This window comes from Seriola aureovittata, chromosome 8, assembly GCF_021018895.1.
Source record: "Seriola aureovittata isolate HTS-2021-v1 ecotype China chromosome 8, ASM2101889v1, whole genome shotgun sequence".
NCBI classification, from domain to species: Eukaryota; Metazoa; Chordata; class Actinopteri; order Carangiformes; family Carangidae; genus Seriola; species Seriola aureovittata.
The window spans coordinates 14,980,212-14,997,312 of record NC_079371.1 but is presented as its reverse complement, the minus strand read 5'-3'; the positions used below and the strand labels follow the sequence as shown (position 1 = coordinate 14,997,312).

Sequence of the window (17,101 nt, the reverse complement as noted above, 5' to 3'; positions counted from 1 at the left end):
ACACACAGAAATGTTACATGTAAAACACTGCAGTAAAACACCGTTGATATTCTTCCATGTTAATCCTCCTCAAAACATATTCAATTATGGCGCATTGAACCTTTACTTTTGATGGAATATTTCAAACCAACATCTAAAAACAAACCCAAGTAACAAAATAATCCTCATCAATACAGATTCCGTAGCATAATGTGATTCATTCATCAATGAGGCCTTTAAATTTCTCTTCCTTCACATGGATGTCAGCCACATTAGCTGGTATAGATTGAGGATCATACTCAGTGACTCTTGGCAGGATGGAAATGTGGGTCTTCTAACAAGTTCTCATATCAAATCAGTCATCAGTGTATTTCAAAATCTATGAGCATCTTTTGACCGAACTGTACGGTTAAGGGGACAGCTAATCGATGGATTGACATAAAATTAATTGACCATAGGCCAGTGAAGAACCCATTCAATTTTGGCGTAGATCCAGGTAAATGGGTAGCTCCAGGAATGTACTATTTTGTTACGGAAAGTTAGAAAAAATTTCCGTAACAAAATAGGACATTTTCTTTTACATTTTTGCAAATTTGTTTTAGAAATGAATGTATGGATTTCCACCAATTTTACACATCAAGATCTAGATTATTTGTCACATCAAGACTGATACTACGGTTGTGAAAAGAGTTGCACAATATCATCTGTGGCTTTGGGGAGCCTACAAACATCTGAAAGAGTACAGTAACTCATTATATGGGAGATCTTTTACATGTTTTTTTTGTAGTATATGGTTTATTCATCGGTAGAGTTTTGGCCATCTTACCTTCTTGACTTCGTACTTGATGGCCAGTTTGACACGGCTGAGGCAGGGTCGGTTGTAGGGACTTGGGGGGCACTGGTCCACGTCCCCGTTCAATATGGCTTCCACTTCCTCAGTGTCCCGACAAAGGTCCAACACACCCACCACAAAGTCTTTACACTGCATGGACAGCTTACGGTAGTCATTCTGCAAGGGTGGATAGTTTATTGGGGAAGAGAAGCTTGAATTAAAATCTAATGTAAACATCAACTTTGAATCAGTCATGTCACCAGCTGGTTTCAGACAATGAATGCATCATTATTCAGATGTATAAACACAACCATGATGACCAACCATCAAATCATCACTGTGCCTTCAGCTGCTGTCTGTTTTGTAGCTTTTCACACAACCTTACAAAACAAAACTAACCCTTTAACTGTGTTTTTTTCCTCTTGTTTTGAAGGTCTTTCTGATATTTCAGATGGGCTCACATCAACCAGTCCTCTTCGTGTGTCCATCTGTTCACAAAGTCACAGTAGCTGATGATTGATTGTCAACTCACCTGACACCTGCTGTTGTCTTTGTAAAATGTAGCCAGATACCTTTACAGTCTTTCTGCATTTTAAATACTTATATCTTGAAGCTGCTTCTCCTGTCCTGTGTGCCTGTTGATCTACTGTAGTGCGGGACCTCTCACTTGAGAAATGTAAACCTCTCTAAGACATTTATTCCCAATGCAATTATAATATAGCTTGAGTGTAAAAAATGGAAAGGGTGATACTGTGATTTGACTCATGACCTTTCCATCTTGACACATCAAATTCAGCTCTCTGCTTCTAACACAGAGATTTTCTTTAGAAATGGTGTTTGCCTCTGGAGGGTGTCCACCTTTTTTATCATAATAGCCGACCTCATCTTGTGTACAAAGAAAAACGACAAAAAAAAACTACCACAGTGCTATGTGTATTTGTGTTAGTGGTGGCCCTAGTCCTTTGTCATAGTAATCCGAACAGTAATCTGACATTAGAAAATAATTTGTGTCATACTTCCATGACACAGTACACACATCTGCAGAAACAGCACTCATAAATGCAGTACTGTACAAGAGAAACTCCACAAAAGCAGAAATAGAGGATCCACACTGGTTTTCTACATTTGAAATAATCATTTAGCATATTTAGTTTGAATCTACACCTAAAAAACAGAATGAAAATGTCTGAAATTAGAATCAAATCTTGAATACTGCAAGATTACCACTCCACCAGAAATCCAATAAGTAAAAAAAAAAAGGCATCTGAGACACACCCCACGCAGTTGAGAAGAAGAAGAAACAGTGTGAACACCGGAGGTCAATCCACTCATTAAATGAACATAATTGTCTTTCTCGGAGGGGAGCAACAAAGGAATGCCATGGATTTAACAGATTACTAGACAAATTACTGGTGCAGTCTCCTTGTACTCTGTTAATGATATTTGCATAACAGTGGATGGAAACACTGATTTGCATTTTATTTGACCAACATTATCATAATTCAATGAATGGAATAACAGACAATGGAAAGCTGCACACTAATAACTCAGATGCATTTATTTCAATTTATAAATATTTTGGCAAACAGCCTTCTTTGGGATAATAACAGAAACTTGATTGGCATTTACACTAGCTAGCACAGGGGTAGCAGATCAAGCCAATCACCTGGAGGTCAATCAAAAGCCTAACACATGTCCACATTATCAACACAATAAAAACTTTCTTTCTTTCTTTTAATTTTCCCTCAGTTTTTTATGAATTGAAGTGAAAAATAATTAATGTTGCTTATTCAAATCTTGTTGACATCCTTGGTAGAGTGAAGTTAATACTGCGGCTACACTTAGTACGTTATGATGGAGATGTACGTTTTTTGAGAACTGTGAATAAATTCAGTGATAGCGCCTCAATCCTGTGCAGTCCCCAAAGTCCTGAAAGATTTTTCTTGTACCCACACAATCATAATGTGTGGGCATAAGATAATAGAAAATATTGTCTTTCAGGACCCTGGAGGCTTAATGAGCACTATTGTCAAATTTAAAAATTGAATTGAGCTTTTACTACTGGAACATAACTTCACCCACCTCACTACACTAATGCGCAATTCCTGTCAGGCTTTTCAACCCTATCTCCTCCTGTTCCTCCATAAAATGATCCAGTTTCAACCCTCAGCCCCTCTATCTTGTGCTCCCCCCCCCGTTCACTTGCCACCCTTCTTTCTTACACCACCTCCCCTCACGCTCCTGCCTTGATCTGTTCCTCAGCAGCTGATTCGAGTGGGGAAGCAGTCAGTACACTGGGGCTTATGGCAGGTTCAAAGTCCCTAAGGAATGATTCTCATTATGTATTCACCGCCATCTTGGTGTTGTGTTCAAGCATACCATTGCATTGTGTTGATAATGACACTTTCACCAAAACTTTTGCATATTTCATCCAAGCAGAATCCTCATCTAACATCTTGGGTTCTACTCTCTGTTTGTTGTAGGCCTGCAATCAGATATGATATATTACGTATGTAGAGACTGTACTGTATTCTGATGCACCTATTTATTGACCATCAATATAATTTGCATTCTTTCAGCATTTAATCCTTTTAGTAAGGGAGTTTCTTGTGTTTCTACTCAAATACCAAGCAGCTGCAATTAATACAAATGCAATTAATACATTTTAAAATCCAGCCCATCAGGCTTGGATTTATCATAGAAAAAAAACTAAATTAAAAAGAATGGCATGGTTGGTCAAACGACCCATCACTATCTGCAAATTAAAAAGTAAATTCTGAACATCAACCAATGGCAGCTTGCATTTATTGCCCCTTTGGGGACATGAAGAAAAGCACAGCATTTGGTGTATTTTACCTTTAGGCTGCTAAGTGAAAGAAATCAATTACAATCTCATGTCTTTACTTTCATGGAAAAGCAAGGCTTCAGGGTAGTACACGAACAAGAATGCTTTCTTAATCAATGACATTTGCATCTTAATACACACATCAAGAACACGTACATACAGACACGACACACATACAGTCTATGTGAAAATCCAATCACAACTCGAGGTATGTGGTTTTTGCCTTGGGCACTGAGATACAGAAAAGAGAACGATGCTGTGAGATTGAAAATGGAGACAGCAGTGTGCAGCAGAGTGAGAATGGTTACAGATGAGTGGACTGAGGGGGACATGAGCCAATCCTTAAACATGGAGAGAGGGAGAGCAGTGCAAGATAGAGATATGAGAATAAGAGAGAGTGGACATCCACCACTATCAGTCCACCACTTTTTCACTTTCTCACTTGCTGTCTGTCTCAAACTGCATTTGTCTCAATTTCTAACAATATAAAAAGAAGCTAAATTAAACTAAAATTGGCATGATAGAAGAGCAGACTAAAATGTGATTTAAAAAATTAAATGACACGCTCCTCTGCCTTACTTTCCCTCTCGCCGTCTCTCCTGAGGGTATGTGGAGGGTTAGTGTCTGTGTGTCTGTGTGTATCCAGAGGCTCTTATGAGAGATTGATCGTCTGTCTTGAGAAGTAAGATGTTTGAAGATAAATGTTAGGCTGTTAGGGGGGTCCTGATGTGCCTTTAGCACTCCCTTCATAAACATCCGATATGCAGCATGACCATGTGACACGTGTATTTGTGCCAGTGGGTGAGAAAACATTTGCTTGCACTTGACCGTGTGTACATGTACAGAATATACATTTATTATTTTGTGGAGGCACAAGGGGACACACAGGATGGGTCCAATACTAGATTCTAAGTCAAAATCAAATCAAAAATGTATTTTGAGGAACACAGGTTTACCTGTGTGACTGGCTGTCTACCATGCATTTTTGTGCTTGTGAAAATCATGAAAGTACTGGTGAGAACCTTGAGTATTGGCTGCTGTTTAACTCAGAAAACCAAAGAAAACAAGCAATAACGAAACAGGGGTGTCGCGATTTGGATAATGTGAATTTAGAACATTTTTGAATAAACAGCACAGTATATTGATGGACCACTTTAAACACCTGACACATCACATCTTATTTGCATTCAGCTTATTGTCAGTCAGTTTCAGCCATCCCTTTATCTGTTTGCTTCTCTCCTACTCTCTGTACTCACATATAAAGTATTTTAATACAGCTGAATGTCCAATAAAACAGTCCTCATTTACATGTTTTTCTGTTTATGTTGTCAGACAACAGAACAAGTTTGAAATAGTGACTGAGATGTGGTCCATTAAGACTAAGACTAAGGGAATAATTCAACATTTGGGAAATTATTCACTCTCTTTTTGAGAGTTACATGAGAAAATCTATACCACTGTCATGTCTGTCTGTAAAACATGACGCCACACGCAGGAGTATCCACTAGCTACCTGACAACCTTTAAAGTGACAAAAAGGCTCCAGGAAAGTTACCCTGAAACCCGAAAAGTTACCCGAAAGTTGCCAAGAAATAGTCCAGCACATAATCCTGCATAAAAACACTAACTGTCAGATTAATCAAACAAGATATAACATATTAATTTGTGAACTTTTTACAGTAAGTGAATTTTTTTTCCTCCAGACAGCCACCTAGGCGGTGTCTCCCCATGTTTCCGTAATTGTTCAGTCCAAGAGGATATAGTGGAGAGAACGGGAATCACTGCGCTGCCCCACGGAATTAATATTGTTTCAAAGGCTTTTGTGGGACAAACGCTAGATATCTGTATGTTTGGAATTCAACCTAACTGTTGCTGCATTTTCAACACATGCTGGTATTGGCATGTTATTGCTGAAGATAGCACATTGTTTGAAAGATTTTGAAAGTGCTTGGGTGTTGTAAAGGTGTCATTAATGTTATAAAGGTGTCATTAAACTTTCACATTAATTCTCAGTGACATAAACCTCAATCTAAGCCCTAACTTTTATTCCTCACATTTGACTTCTTCATAAAAAACAGGACTGTCTCAGGCTATTTGCATACAGTTTTAACATTATTTGATATTTTAACGTAATGAGAGGATGACGTGAAGAGGGACAGGGAGACAGAGGGGTGATAATGAGATGGTAATGAGACAGATGAGCTCCAACACAACTCTGGTCCCTCAGGTGAGCCCTTCTCATTAACTTGTCTGGAGATGGGGAACGGAATGACAAGCAGAGAGGCCGAATGACAAACACAAAGGTGGCAGAAAGATGGAAGAAAGGACAGACAGAAATAAATAGACCACGAGGGAAGAAATGCAGCAACACATGGGCAGACAAAAAGAGATAAATGAGCAGAAAGACGGAAATTGTGATGTAATCAAACCATTGTTTGGTTTCTGTATCTGTTTGGTTCAATTATATGATCATACTTTCTACATTAATGATCTCGACTATAAATGTAATTCAGCACATAATCGTCGGAAGCTGTGCAGTGTCTGCCATTTCAGAGTGAAACAAACAAAACCAAAACTTTCTGCTGGCTTTGGGAATAAGAGATACACAGAAAAAGGGCTCTTTTCTTATACTGTGCAGCACAACACTGTCATAATGCCACTGATCCGGCAAACTCGATTTTAATAGGCCTCCCTGCAGAGAGACAGAGGAAGACACTATTGTTTAGACATTTCTTACAGTTGTTGCCATGCCAAAACCAAAAAACAGTGTGGACAGCTGAGGACAAAGTGGTGATGTATCTCTCTCTAAAAACAGTGATGAAGATGAAGGCCATGTGCAATGGTTGAACTGAGCAAAGGCTCTTCCAGTTTATATTATTGGCTTATCTTTCAAGGTTTTCCTGGAAAAGTTAATAATTCAACATTTAATTGTTTTCTGAATTTTAGCCACATCATACTGTGATGATATGATCCATCAAAGTTGGATTATTTTATCAGTGTAAATTTTTTATGTGAATTTTCATAAATCTTCATACATCTACACTGTATAATGATAAGTGAAAATATCGTAATAATTATCATGATACTGGTTTTATATTACATGGGCCAGCTCGAACACACACAGGCGTATATATATATACATATTTTGAGTCTGTTGAGTTTTTATCCACAAGTTTCTCACATTTGTCAGTGAGTGTGGTAGCCTCAATATCCCAAGCCAACTGATAGGGACAGGTTTGCGAGCTGGCAGAGTAAGTGGAAATCATCTTCCTCTCAACCTCAAATCGGTACTTTAAGCTTGCCCAAACCTGTCATGCAATGTAAGTGAGTGGGAATGTTGTACCCCCTGTCTGAGCCAATCAGTCTGCCTCAGGATGGATGCTGGCACATCCAGGTAGGTTTGATTCTTGTTAAAAAATAATTGAGACTTTTCACAGTTGCATTTACAGCTTCAGTTAAAAAGATACTGTGGTGTTTGTGTGTGTGTGTGGGGGGGGTCTGCTACGAGTCAAAGATATAAAGCCAGCCACTTCAAACAACATCATTAACTATAACACACATGAACAACTTGACCTTCTCAAACACAGACACACATGCACACATATACACCCTTCTTAGTGTTTTTCTACCACCAGCATTATCATGGAAGCGAGGTTCATTTCAACAACGGCAGTATATACTATGCAATCATTTTTCTCAGTAAAAGTGCACAAAAATTGCTCATATTTTCCATCAAACAAAGTGTTCCACTGTACAAGTCTTATTTCAGCACATCCTGAGGAGAGATTGCATTGGTAATAGCTTCAGAAAAGTAATAAGAAGCTGGTGCCGCACTGAGAAATCCATTCAAGATGAGAGTCTAGTGACTAAGTTCAGTCATTGGCAAGAATGGGTTGAAACATTGACAGAGATGGATCTATACATTTTCATTCAGCTGTGTTCAAATTCTGCCTAAACTCTGATGATGCCAGGACTGTAATCACATTTAAGGTGATTAATAGGATTTACATTTGCATGTCTGTTCTAAATTTAAAAAAAGAAAATGAAAAAGTAAAATAGATAATAAATGTAAAGTAAGAAGCAGAGACCACCTCACCTTAAACTCTGTCTCGATGTTGGCCAGTCTTGCCAGTTCGTTGCTGAGCTCGAGAGCAGTCAGCACAGGGTCTTCACTGCTGAGCGACAGGTAAGCTGCACTGGCCAGGCCCTTGTAAGCATTCATCCTGGAGCGTGAGTGACTGAACGAGTCTTTCTTCTGTTTCTCGACACATTCTGAACACTTACAGAAGTAGTCATGTGGCCTTTCTATGCGTGCGCCCTTTGTCAGAAGAATGTGGACGATCTCGTACTCCTGGCAGTGAGCAGCCAGGATGACGGGCGTGACGTCATGCGAAAAACGTGTTCCATCCTCATCATAAGCGTAAAAGTCGTCATCACGCATCTCCTGCTCCAGGGGGCTTAAAGCCAGTCGCAGACCCCCCCCAAAGGCAGGGTGGGCGAGAATGGCTTCAACGATCCGAACATAACCCTTGGAGATAGCCAAAAGCAGGCCATCTCCTATCCTAGCCAAACCATCCTTCTTTAGCAGCAGCTCGGTCACTTCTAGGTGCTCATTGCCCACTGCAAGCTGTAAAGCATTCTGACCCATGTAGTCAACACAATTGAAGTTAAGGGTTTTGGATTCTTCCAACATTTTGCGGACCACAGGAATGTTTCCGTATTCAGCAGCATCCAGAAAACGCTCCTCCTCTGCAGTGAGGGGTGAGCCACGTTCATTGAACATGTAGGCCGGGCCCCGCACTGCCTGGCGACGCCCCTTCTCCCTCAGTGTGGTGTGCCGGCGATGCATGGCTTCCACCCTGGAGACAGTACAGAGGGGGAGGAAACAGTTAGATGAAGCAAAAGAACAAGGATTAATTTGATGGAGGTAAGAGAGATGCAGAAGATAGAGTGATGAAGTGGTGAGCAAATGATAAAGGCAAGAGTAAACAATGGTACCATTAGTTACATCAAAGTGACTGTGGTTTAACAAGGCAAACAAAGTCATTAATGTCACACAATCAGCAGTGCTTAACAGAGGCTTCCCCGCTGACCTCAGAGAACACTCCCTCATGACATTTGTTATATATCTGTCTCCGGCCAGATCAATGAACCAATAGGCTAGCTGGGTCAAAGCTCACTGCTGGGCCATCTCAGGTCAACAGTTCTGATTGGCAAGGGAGAGATAAAGCTGTCACCTTGAGTCAGTGGTCATCTAAAGTGTCTCTTTGGCCAGTGGTGAATCTGTCTTTATTTATTGTTGCATGTATACAGACAAGAATGAAAATTCACTTCCTGCTCTATGCAATATGTGTCTATTTGTTTTTCTTTGCTAAATGGGGCACTATGTTCACACACCAGCAGGAGAGAGTGGTAAAAAATCTTCATCAATAGGGATTTGTCAAATAGAAGAATAATAAAAGACTAGCTCCATCCACAAAACCCTTGGAAAGAACCACTGTTACTACAAAACATGTTTCATTGGCTCTATTGTATCTCAGAAACAAAGATCTGTCACACTGCCTGCCTGCACCTGCTGTGTGGTCTGACACTCTGACCCACATAGTTGAAAAAGCCTTGATGTTCCACAAAGCTGGAAAAATGAGAGGGCAAAAGCCTGAGTGACAATGTGGGAGCAGAGCAAAATATACTGGATATGGGTAAGCTCTGAAATGACAAGCAAGAATTGGAAATTAGGAATGGTGCTGGAGAAAAATTATAGCCCAGAACTGTTTGATTTTCCACTTTGAAATAACCAATTCAAATTTGGGATTTAATTTATAAAATGCTAATATGATATTATGTCACTCAGAGGACAACCTGACTGACCCTTAGTGAGTGGTCTAAAAGCAAACATGCTTTTTGCCAACTTTAATCATTTTAAAAGCATAATATGCTCATATTGTCCATACAAAAGACTGTCCAAAGATTTTCACTTTAATTCTGCATGTCTGTGTTATCTGAATAGTGCAGTGACCTTACAAATAACAAGGGTTCCAGTTTCACAATAAGTTCTGCTACTAAAATAAAAAAATAAAAAAACAGGCAAGGTTATTTGTAATTCAGGCCGTTTGTGATTCCCCTTACTTTGTATGTGCATGTGTCCAGGTGCGTGTGTATGCACAGAGACAATGAACATTGAAGGAAAAGGTGAAAATGGAAACCCGTTCATGGTGGAAGTATTCCCTTGGAGCATCAAAGAATGTGGAATCGAGAAGATGAAGGTACCGTGAGAGAGAGAGTGTGTGTGTGTGTGTGTAGCAAGTGTGTGCATGTGAGAGAGACTGTGGTTGTCAGTGTGCGATTAAAGGGTATAAAAAGTCTGCAGCTCTTGATTTTCGATTTACACAATCAGCTGTGCCTTAGGCTGCCAATCAATGGTAGATGGCAAAATTTTCCCTTTCTCCCTCTCTCTCTTTCTCTCTCTCACACACACACACACACACACACACACACACACACACACACACACACACACACACACACACACACACACACAGGTATGCACAAACAATTGCAGATTATCTCACAAATGAACACACGCAAGAATACATATGGGGACATAACATACACAGATAAACACATGTGACAACATCAGCAGCATTAATACACATGTTTAATGTGGACCCAAAATACATCAACTGTAAAATGTGATGCAAACCAATATAATGGCCTTGTAGTAAATATTACCATTATGAAGATTAGAATGGTTGATTTTAGGTGACTGTGTCAGAAAGGTATAATATCATAGTTTGTACTGCTGATTTGCTACAATGCATGGTGCTGTAAGGTGTATCTAACGTCTCTACCAATCCTCCACCTCCACACAAACACTCACATTCACAGACATATTTGTAAGCATTGCAAGCATTCCTCATAAATGAGGGGACAGTCTGGCTGCCAGCCCATTTAGATAACCTCATAGACAGGTAATGAATCGCCATTTTCCATCTCTCTCCATCTTCCTCTCCATCAATCTCTGACATTTTGTGATTCTGATGTGAAATAGAATTTACCTGCATCATTTCTGTGTGGAATTACAGTCACACAGACAGGAGGAGTGAGACACAATGGAGATGGATAGATAGAAACTATGTGTGTTTGTGTGGAGGAGAGAGACGGGGATGAACGAGAAGAAAAATGAGTGAGTAAAGGAGGGTTGTGTATTTGTATGGCTGCTTATATTCAAAGTGTGAGTGATTGTATGACTGTCCATCATATAGTATTGTTAAGACTAAAGTACTTGTCATATTACCATTGTTACACCATGCTTTAATTCGCATATGGGTGTAGCAGAGCATGATGCCATGCTACAGGAAGAGCTCCCATTGCTACTTTCTTACAATACACTGTACGACATATTCCATCTCATCCCACTAGTGAGTCATTTTTTCTGCCTACATGTTGAAATGTCCAGTATTGACCCACATTTAAACAGTTTTATTTACAAATACAGAACAAAAATTGCTAGATGTTTGACTGTCCTTGATGTCCAAAGAGAACCAAAATAATAGCAGTCACTGAAAGCTGCAATGGGTTGTAGAAATTGCCCGTGTCAGCAACCTTTTTCCATTTCATTTGATTTAATGTAAATAAAATTGGTTGACGCAACATCACTATATGATTATAAGTAACAGCCTTTAATCCCTAAACCACAATGCAATGATGTAGCTGTTACTGTGTCTACCCAGCTCTCGTTTTGATGTTGCATCCAAGTCAGAGGCTGCTGCAGATCACTCAGAGAGCCTGTCCAAGCAAGCTGCTCCCTCTCCTATTAACAACAAAACTGTCAGAAAAGGGAGACACTTTCTTGTATAACTGCTACTGGTGATTCCAACTATTACTTAAACTACCGCAACCCATTGCAGATATCTTCCCTTGTTCAGCCAAGGATCTCCAGCCATAGTTGTTTAACATAAATTATATTATATTTGGATAATATTATACTGGCAATAATGGTGATAGTGGAAAAAGCCTCTTGTTGATACAATATATGTAGCTCATTTAAGCAAAACATCTCGCTGGCTCAACTTTAGTTCACTGAGTTATGTGAGTTCAACTTGATTTACATTTTTGTTGTGTTGAGGTGTTTTTGGAGAGCCCCAATTTCTGACACTTCACAATTGGCTACCAGTATTATATAAGTGTTATCAATATCAGCTATGTATTTGGGATGTCAAACCTAAAGGACAATATTCACTGTGAATGATTGCCTAATCAATCTAAAAACAAATGGCATGCTTGGGATGGCAGTAATGCAAATGTTACTTTTAGTATGCTGAAATATACAGTACCACTGATTGGTGTAGAATACTATGTACAATAGTTTAATTCAATTTCATAACAACCAAAAAGAAATGAAAGGATTACTACAAGAGCACTAAAAAATGTAATAAAAATGGAAATGTAAACAACATACTTCAAGTACAGCCTTAGAATATAGTGAAAATCTCATAAACTCTGTATAATCACTTTTGAGTTGATCAAAATGTCCTCTTTCTTGCAGCGGAACATTCTGAGGCTGGGACACCAAGTTATTTATAATCAGATCAAGCAATAAACCAGATTAGATCATTTACTGGTGAACTTCAAACAAAGAGAAGATGTAAAGAAGAATCAGGTTTGAAATCAAAATTTGAGGATAATGAGTGAAAGAGAACTTTTGACTCAGCAGGAATATTTACAGAGCTGACTAATGAGTTAGTACTTTATCAGCGCACAAGCATGAGCATAATACTTGAAAAGAGTTGGACTCTGAGCCACCCCACCCCTCCCCTCTCTCTCTCTTTATCAAATACACACACACACATAGACACTCTGTCAAGCAGTAAATTGCCAATTTTTAAGATCAAAGGTGAGTTGCTCACCATATTTCATTGGAAATGAGAAACAGGCACATACACCCTCTCTTACCCTCTCTTCCACACACACACACACAACATTTAGCCTGGCAAGGCATCAGTGAGAGCATACATGCTTCTTTTCCATGCAAGCTGAACACTGGTGTATCAAAGGGGCAGACCAGGGAAGATCAAAGACCAAACACTGAGGCCTGCCGTGCTCAATATCTGATAGTCACAGCTAAACTGGCAGTGCTACATGAACATCCATTAAGTGTCATAAATCATGTCCCATTTTGTCCCTGTGGATGTTTCCTACATGGATGCAATGAACTGCATCCACCAAATGTTCTTGTGAGCATTCATCTCACAGTGAAGTAGTTAAACATATAACAGCTGAGGGAAATTATATAGACATTACATTGCAAAATGAAAGAGGTTCCTAATCAGGGTTTTCATGAGTGTGTCTGAGTGTTTTGTGTGATGAGTGTGACATTGTGGGGATGTACTGTGCAAGCCAATTGCTGTAGTCTGCTCCAGCTCAGTGTCAAATGGTTTTGCCCAGATACCTTTCTTTTATTCAGACTCATACATAACACACACACACACACACACACACACACACACACACACACACACACACAATCCCTGTTGACCCCTGCTAATGCATTCATGCACTGAAACCAATCAAGACACTGTCTCTCAACACAAAGAAGTCGTAAGGGCTGCAGTGGAAAACACCCAAAGACACACCAATTCATTCAAACTCACATGCCTCAATAGAATAACGTGGGAGAGGAAGAGAATGGAAGCTTCGGAAAATCCAGTTATTTGGGAAACTAAACACAATGCATGAGATAAAACGGTTACCTTTCAGCAAAAGTTATGTCAATATAAAACCAATACAAGTTAAAATACTACTCAGTAAACAGAGTTTCTAATATAGGAAAGCTCCATCTGAAGGACACCAGTTTGCAATTACAAATTCAATTTAAGTATAGAACAACAAAATAGCCTATATGATGATATCTCACTAACATCTGCTGCACAGTCCAGTCCCCTATAAAGCACAGCTGAGTGTTAGCCATTGGTCCACAGCTGTATAGACAGGTGAATTCAGGTGTCTCAGTGAAAACCCAGGCTGCTTTTACTCTACCATCTCCAAAACTGACCTTACGTTGATGACATCCCAGTTGGATTAGTTGCTGTTGATTAAATTCTCTCAACCAAGAATAGTTCTGCTATTTCCAAACTATTGCCTATAGTGTCCTCTTTGCATAACTGCAAATTGCAGAGCTTATAAATAACTACATGGACTCTATACTAGGCCGCAAAACTAGTCACCTAACTTATTTATCATTTCTCTGGATAGGTAAGTTAAAGTTGTGGGTTGATAATAAAAGGGTGCCTCACGTTTGCCGGGTTTCGGAGTTGAACTCGGTGTCTATGTGCTCCACTGAGTAGTGGTTCCCGTAGTCCGAGAGCTCCGGAGCCCGATGGAGTCTCTGTCCGCGGTGCTGAAGTCGCTCAGCGTTCGCCGCGCCTCGTCCTCTCCACTTGGGAAGCGGGTCAGCGTAACGGTCGCAAACTGCATCTAACCGCACATCCTGTCCGGAGCGAAACGGAGAACCGGTATCCCCGGTATCCCCGGTGCCCTGGAGGAACTTGCTGTGCGGCGTAAAGTGTGGGGAGTCCCCAGGCTCCCGGTTCTCTGGAGAAGGGTGCAGACACTCCGGAGAGGCGAGGTAAGGTGGGTCTGTGTCCCCCAGCAGCGGAGAAGCGGAGGAGAAGAAGTCTAGGGGCCGCTGAGAGGACGGAGATCCTCGGGGAAGACAGACAGACAGAGGCGGGGAGGGAGACTCAGAGAGATGCGCTCTTTCTCCGCTGTCGCTTTCTTCTCCCTCGTCAGACATTGTGAGAGTTCGAGAACAACATATACTTTAAATTATATTAGTTAAGTGACAGACATTTAGCGATGTTGGTCAAAGTTTCGGCTGCACAAGTTTCTTCTGAGCCGCGCTGCAACGATGAACCGAGTCTCCACCTTTGCACAGGCGCGCTCGCACTAATTAGAGAGCAACGAGAGTGCGCGCGCAGGGAGACAGCCCTTTACAAAATGGAAGAAAACGTACAAGTGGCAACGCCACAACATAGCTTAACTTACACACTGCATTGGCCCACAAAAGTGAATACATGCATTTATTGTGGAGAAAACCAGTTGAGTATTTGAAAATGCCCTTGTACTTGTAAAACAGGTTTTCATTGCTGTTTAAAGTAGTTAGCCTATGTGAAGACAAGTAGACTACACATTACTTTTTACCTCTTAAGAGAAGACAGACAGAAAAATGAGACACACCAAGTGCCAAGTGACCCGGGCAGTAGGCTGCTATAGCAAATAAAACCGGAATACAAGAATAAAACAACAAATCAGGTGAGGGGTGAGAGAGAGAGAGCGGAGGAGAGAATGACAGAGCTGGAGGTTAGGTTGAGAAGTGAAGGGGTTAACATGTCCACCTATTGTTGGCCAATTACCGGTCCTGACATAATCTTGTTATTGCTTCAGAGAACAAACATTTAATACTTACAGTAGCCGACATCTAGACTCAGTGATGAGTTTATCTTAGGACATAGTGTACATGGAGTCTTTGCTTATTATTTGGTAAGTTTACACAAACTTGAACACAAAACCTTTTAAAGGATTCTGTCTTTAAATGTAAAGAGAGAGGATATCCAGTGTTTAAATGTCACTGTGTATCCTTGTGTGTGCGGTCCTGTAATTAAAGGCAGAGACCCATTAGTCACGATGGAGACTTCCTGCACCCCCATATAGATAATAACCAGTCCTAACGCAGCTCTTTGATCTGTCCTTGTGTTTATGCATCAACCACACACACACACACACACACACACACAAACACACACACACACACACACACACACACACACACACCACAAAAAATCAAATTAAAACACATTACTGGTTTCACTGGAGTTTATATTTTGGTAGAAAGCAGTTCTGGGAACACTTGTCTGGGATCTGTAGCTTATTTTGAAATATTGGGGTTTTGTAAAAATTAAAAAAAAAATCTTAATGACTTACTCAACTTACTTATTTTCCATTCTTATTAGGTGAGGTGCGCGAAACACGCAAACATCAGTTTATAAATAAAATATATTCTCAAATGAATTGCTTATCTGTAAACACAGCAAGACAAACTTTGTAGATTGTATTCAGCTGTTGACCAGTATCTAAATCTTTACATGCTTCGGGCTTTCATTACTTACTTGGCTCACTTCAGTAGTTTAAAATTGTTCAACTAAATTAATGTAATTTCCAGGGAACGTTTGAAAAAAATTAAAGGCACATATAATTGCTTTTCTAGGAAATTAGGAAAGAAAGGGACCCATAAAATATTTTTTACATTAGATTTTTCACATCTTTCCCACATCAGGATTCAATGAAAAAATAGTAAAGCAGCCCTGCAAGATTAATTACACGTATGAAAAAGAATATTTTAATGACACCGTAGAGCTGGTATGAGCCACTCATACAAGCCACTCCTCAAGATTGTGGGTTCACTTTTGGCAAGCCACCAAAATACTGGCTTGGGTTTTCATACTAAGTAATCTATATGCTCTACACATGGTGACCTTGAATGGAACATCTAGCGGGTAAAGCATAATCTTTGCTAAAGCTCTTCCTTATTCCATCTGAAGTCTGGCCCCACAGATCAGAGATGAATGTCAAGAGGCACTGAGTGGCTGTTTGTGTGTGTGTGTGTGTGTGTGTGTGTGTGTGTGTCTTCTGTCATATTGACTTGACAGAAAAGGGTTGTTCAATAGCCTACCTTAAAGATGCTTTATCCAGACTTTTTTTGTTTTGACAACCAGTCAAGCTAATGCTGTATTTAAAGTGTCATCGTAAGAAGTATAATATTCAAGCAGGGAATTACATAGTACTCTAGTTGTCAAAGGCATACTATTAATCTTCCTGCTTCACACAAAAGTAAGCCACTGCAGATTTGAAAAACCATAATATGTCAGACTCCTTTGTGGATGTTAATATATTAAATACAATGGAATTACTTTTTTGACTATTCAAAAGGGTAACGCAGTTGTGGATAAAGTAGGCTCTTTCTACAGGATGAAACTACAGGTCTGTTACAGGCAGAGCTCCTGCTGTGAAAGCACTGATTGGGGGATGTTAAGAAAGGCTACATGATTGTGCAGCAGCAGCTTGCTGTCCTATGTGACTCAGTGTGAAATTATTGTTAACAACCTGCTAATATGGAGGGGTTTGTAGCATATCAAACATGGCTGTGAATTCTTTATCTACTCAAATGTTTAAGAGTAAGGCTGAACAATTATCAAAATATTATCAAAATTATAATATGGCCAAATATCTAAATTGAGAATCTGCAATTTTTTGAAGAAACAAAAATGTGTCACAACATACCATAAACGAAGAACCGTGATGCTACAGAGATGCACCGACTTACAAATCATATTCTCCAGACATAGCTATCTGTGTGTGTGTGTGTGTGTGTGTGTGTGTGTGTGTGTGTGT

General features: G+C 39.9%; 1 protein-coding gene across 1 annotated transcript in view; it reads right to left on the bottom strand.

Moving 5' to 3' along the window:
* The window catches only part of trpc7b (transient receptor potential cation channel, subfamily C, member 7b), a 46,547-nt gene extending 31,967 nt beyond the window's left edge, over nucleotides 1–14,580 (bottom strand). The window contains exons 1-3 of the mRNA XM_056383545.1: nucleotides 13,948–14,580; nucleotides 7,752–8,514; nucleotides 806–988 (exon numbers count right to left, since the gene is read on the bottom strand). Coding sequence (XP_056239520.1) covers nucleotides 806–988; nucleotides 7,752–8,514; nucleotides 13,948–14,447 — 1,446 coding nt within the window. The 5' untranslated portion in view covers nucleotides 14,448–14,580. The remainder of the gene's footprint in view (nucleotides 1–805; nucleotides 989–7,751; nucleotides 8,515–13,947) is intronic.
* Nucleotides 14,581–17,101: the final 2,521 nt, after the last annotated feature.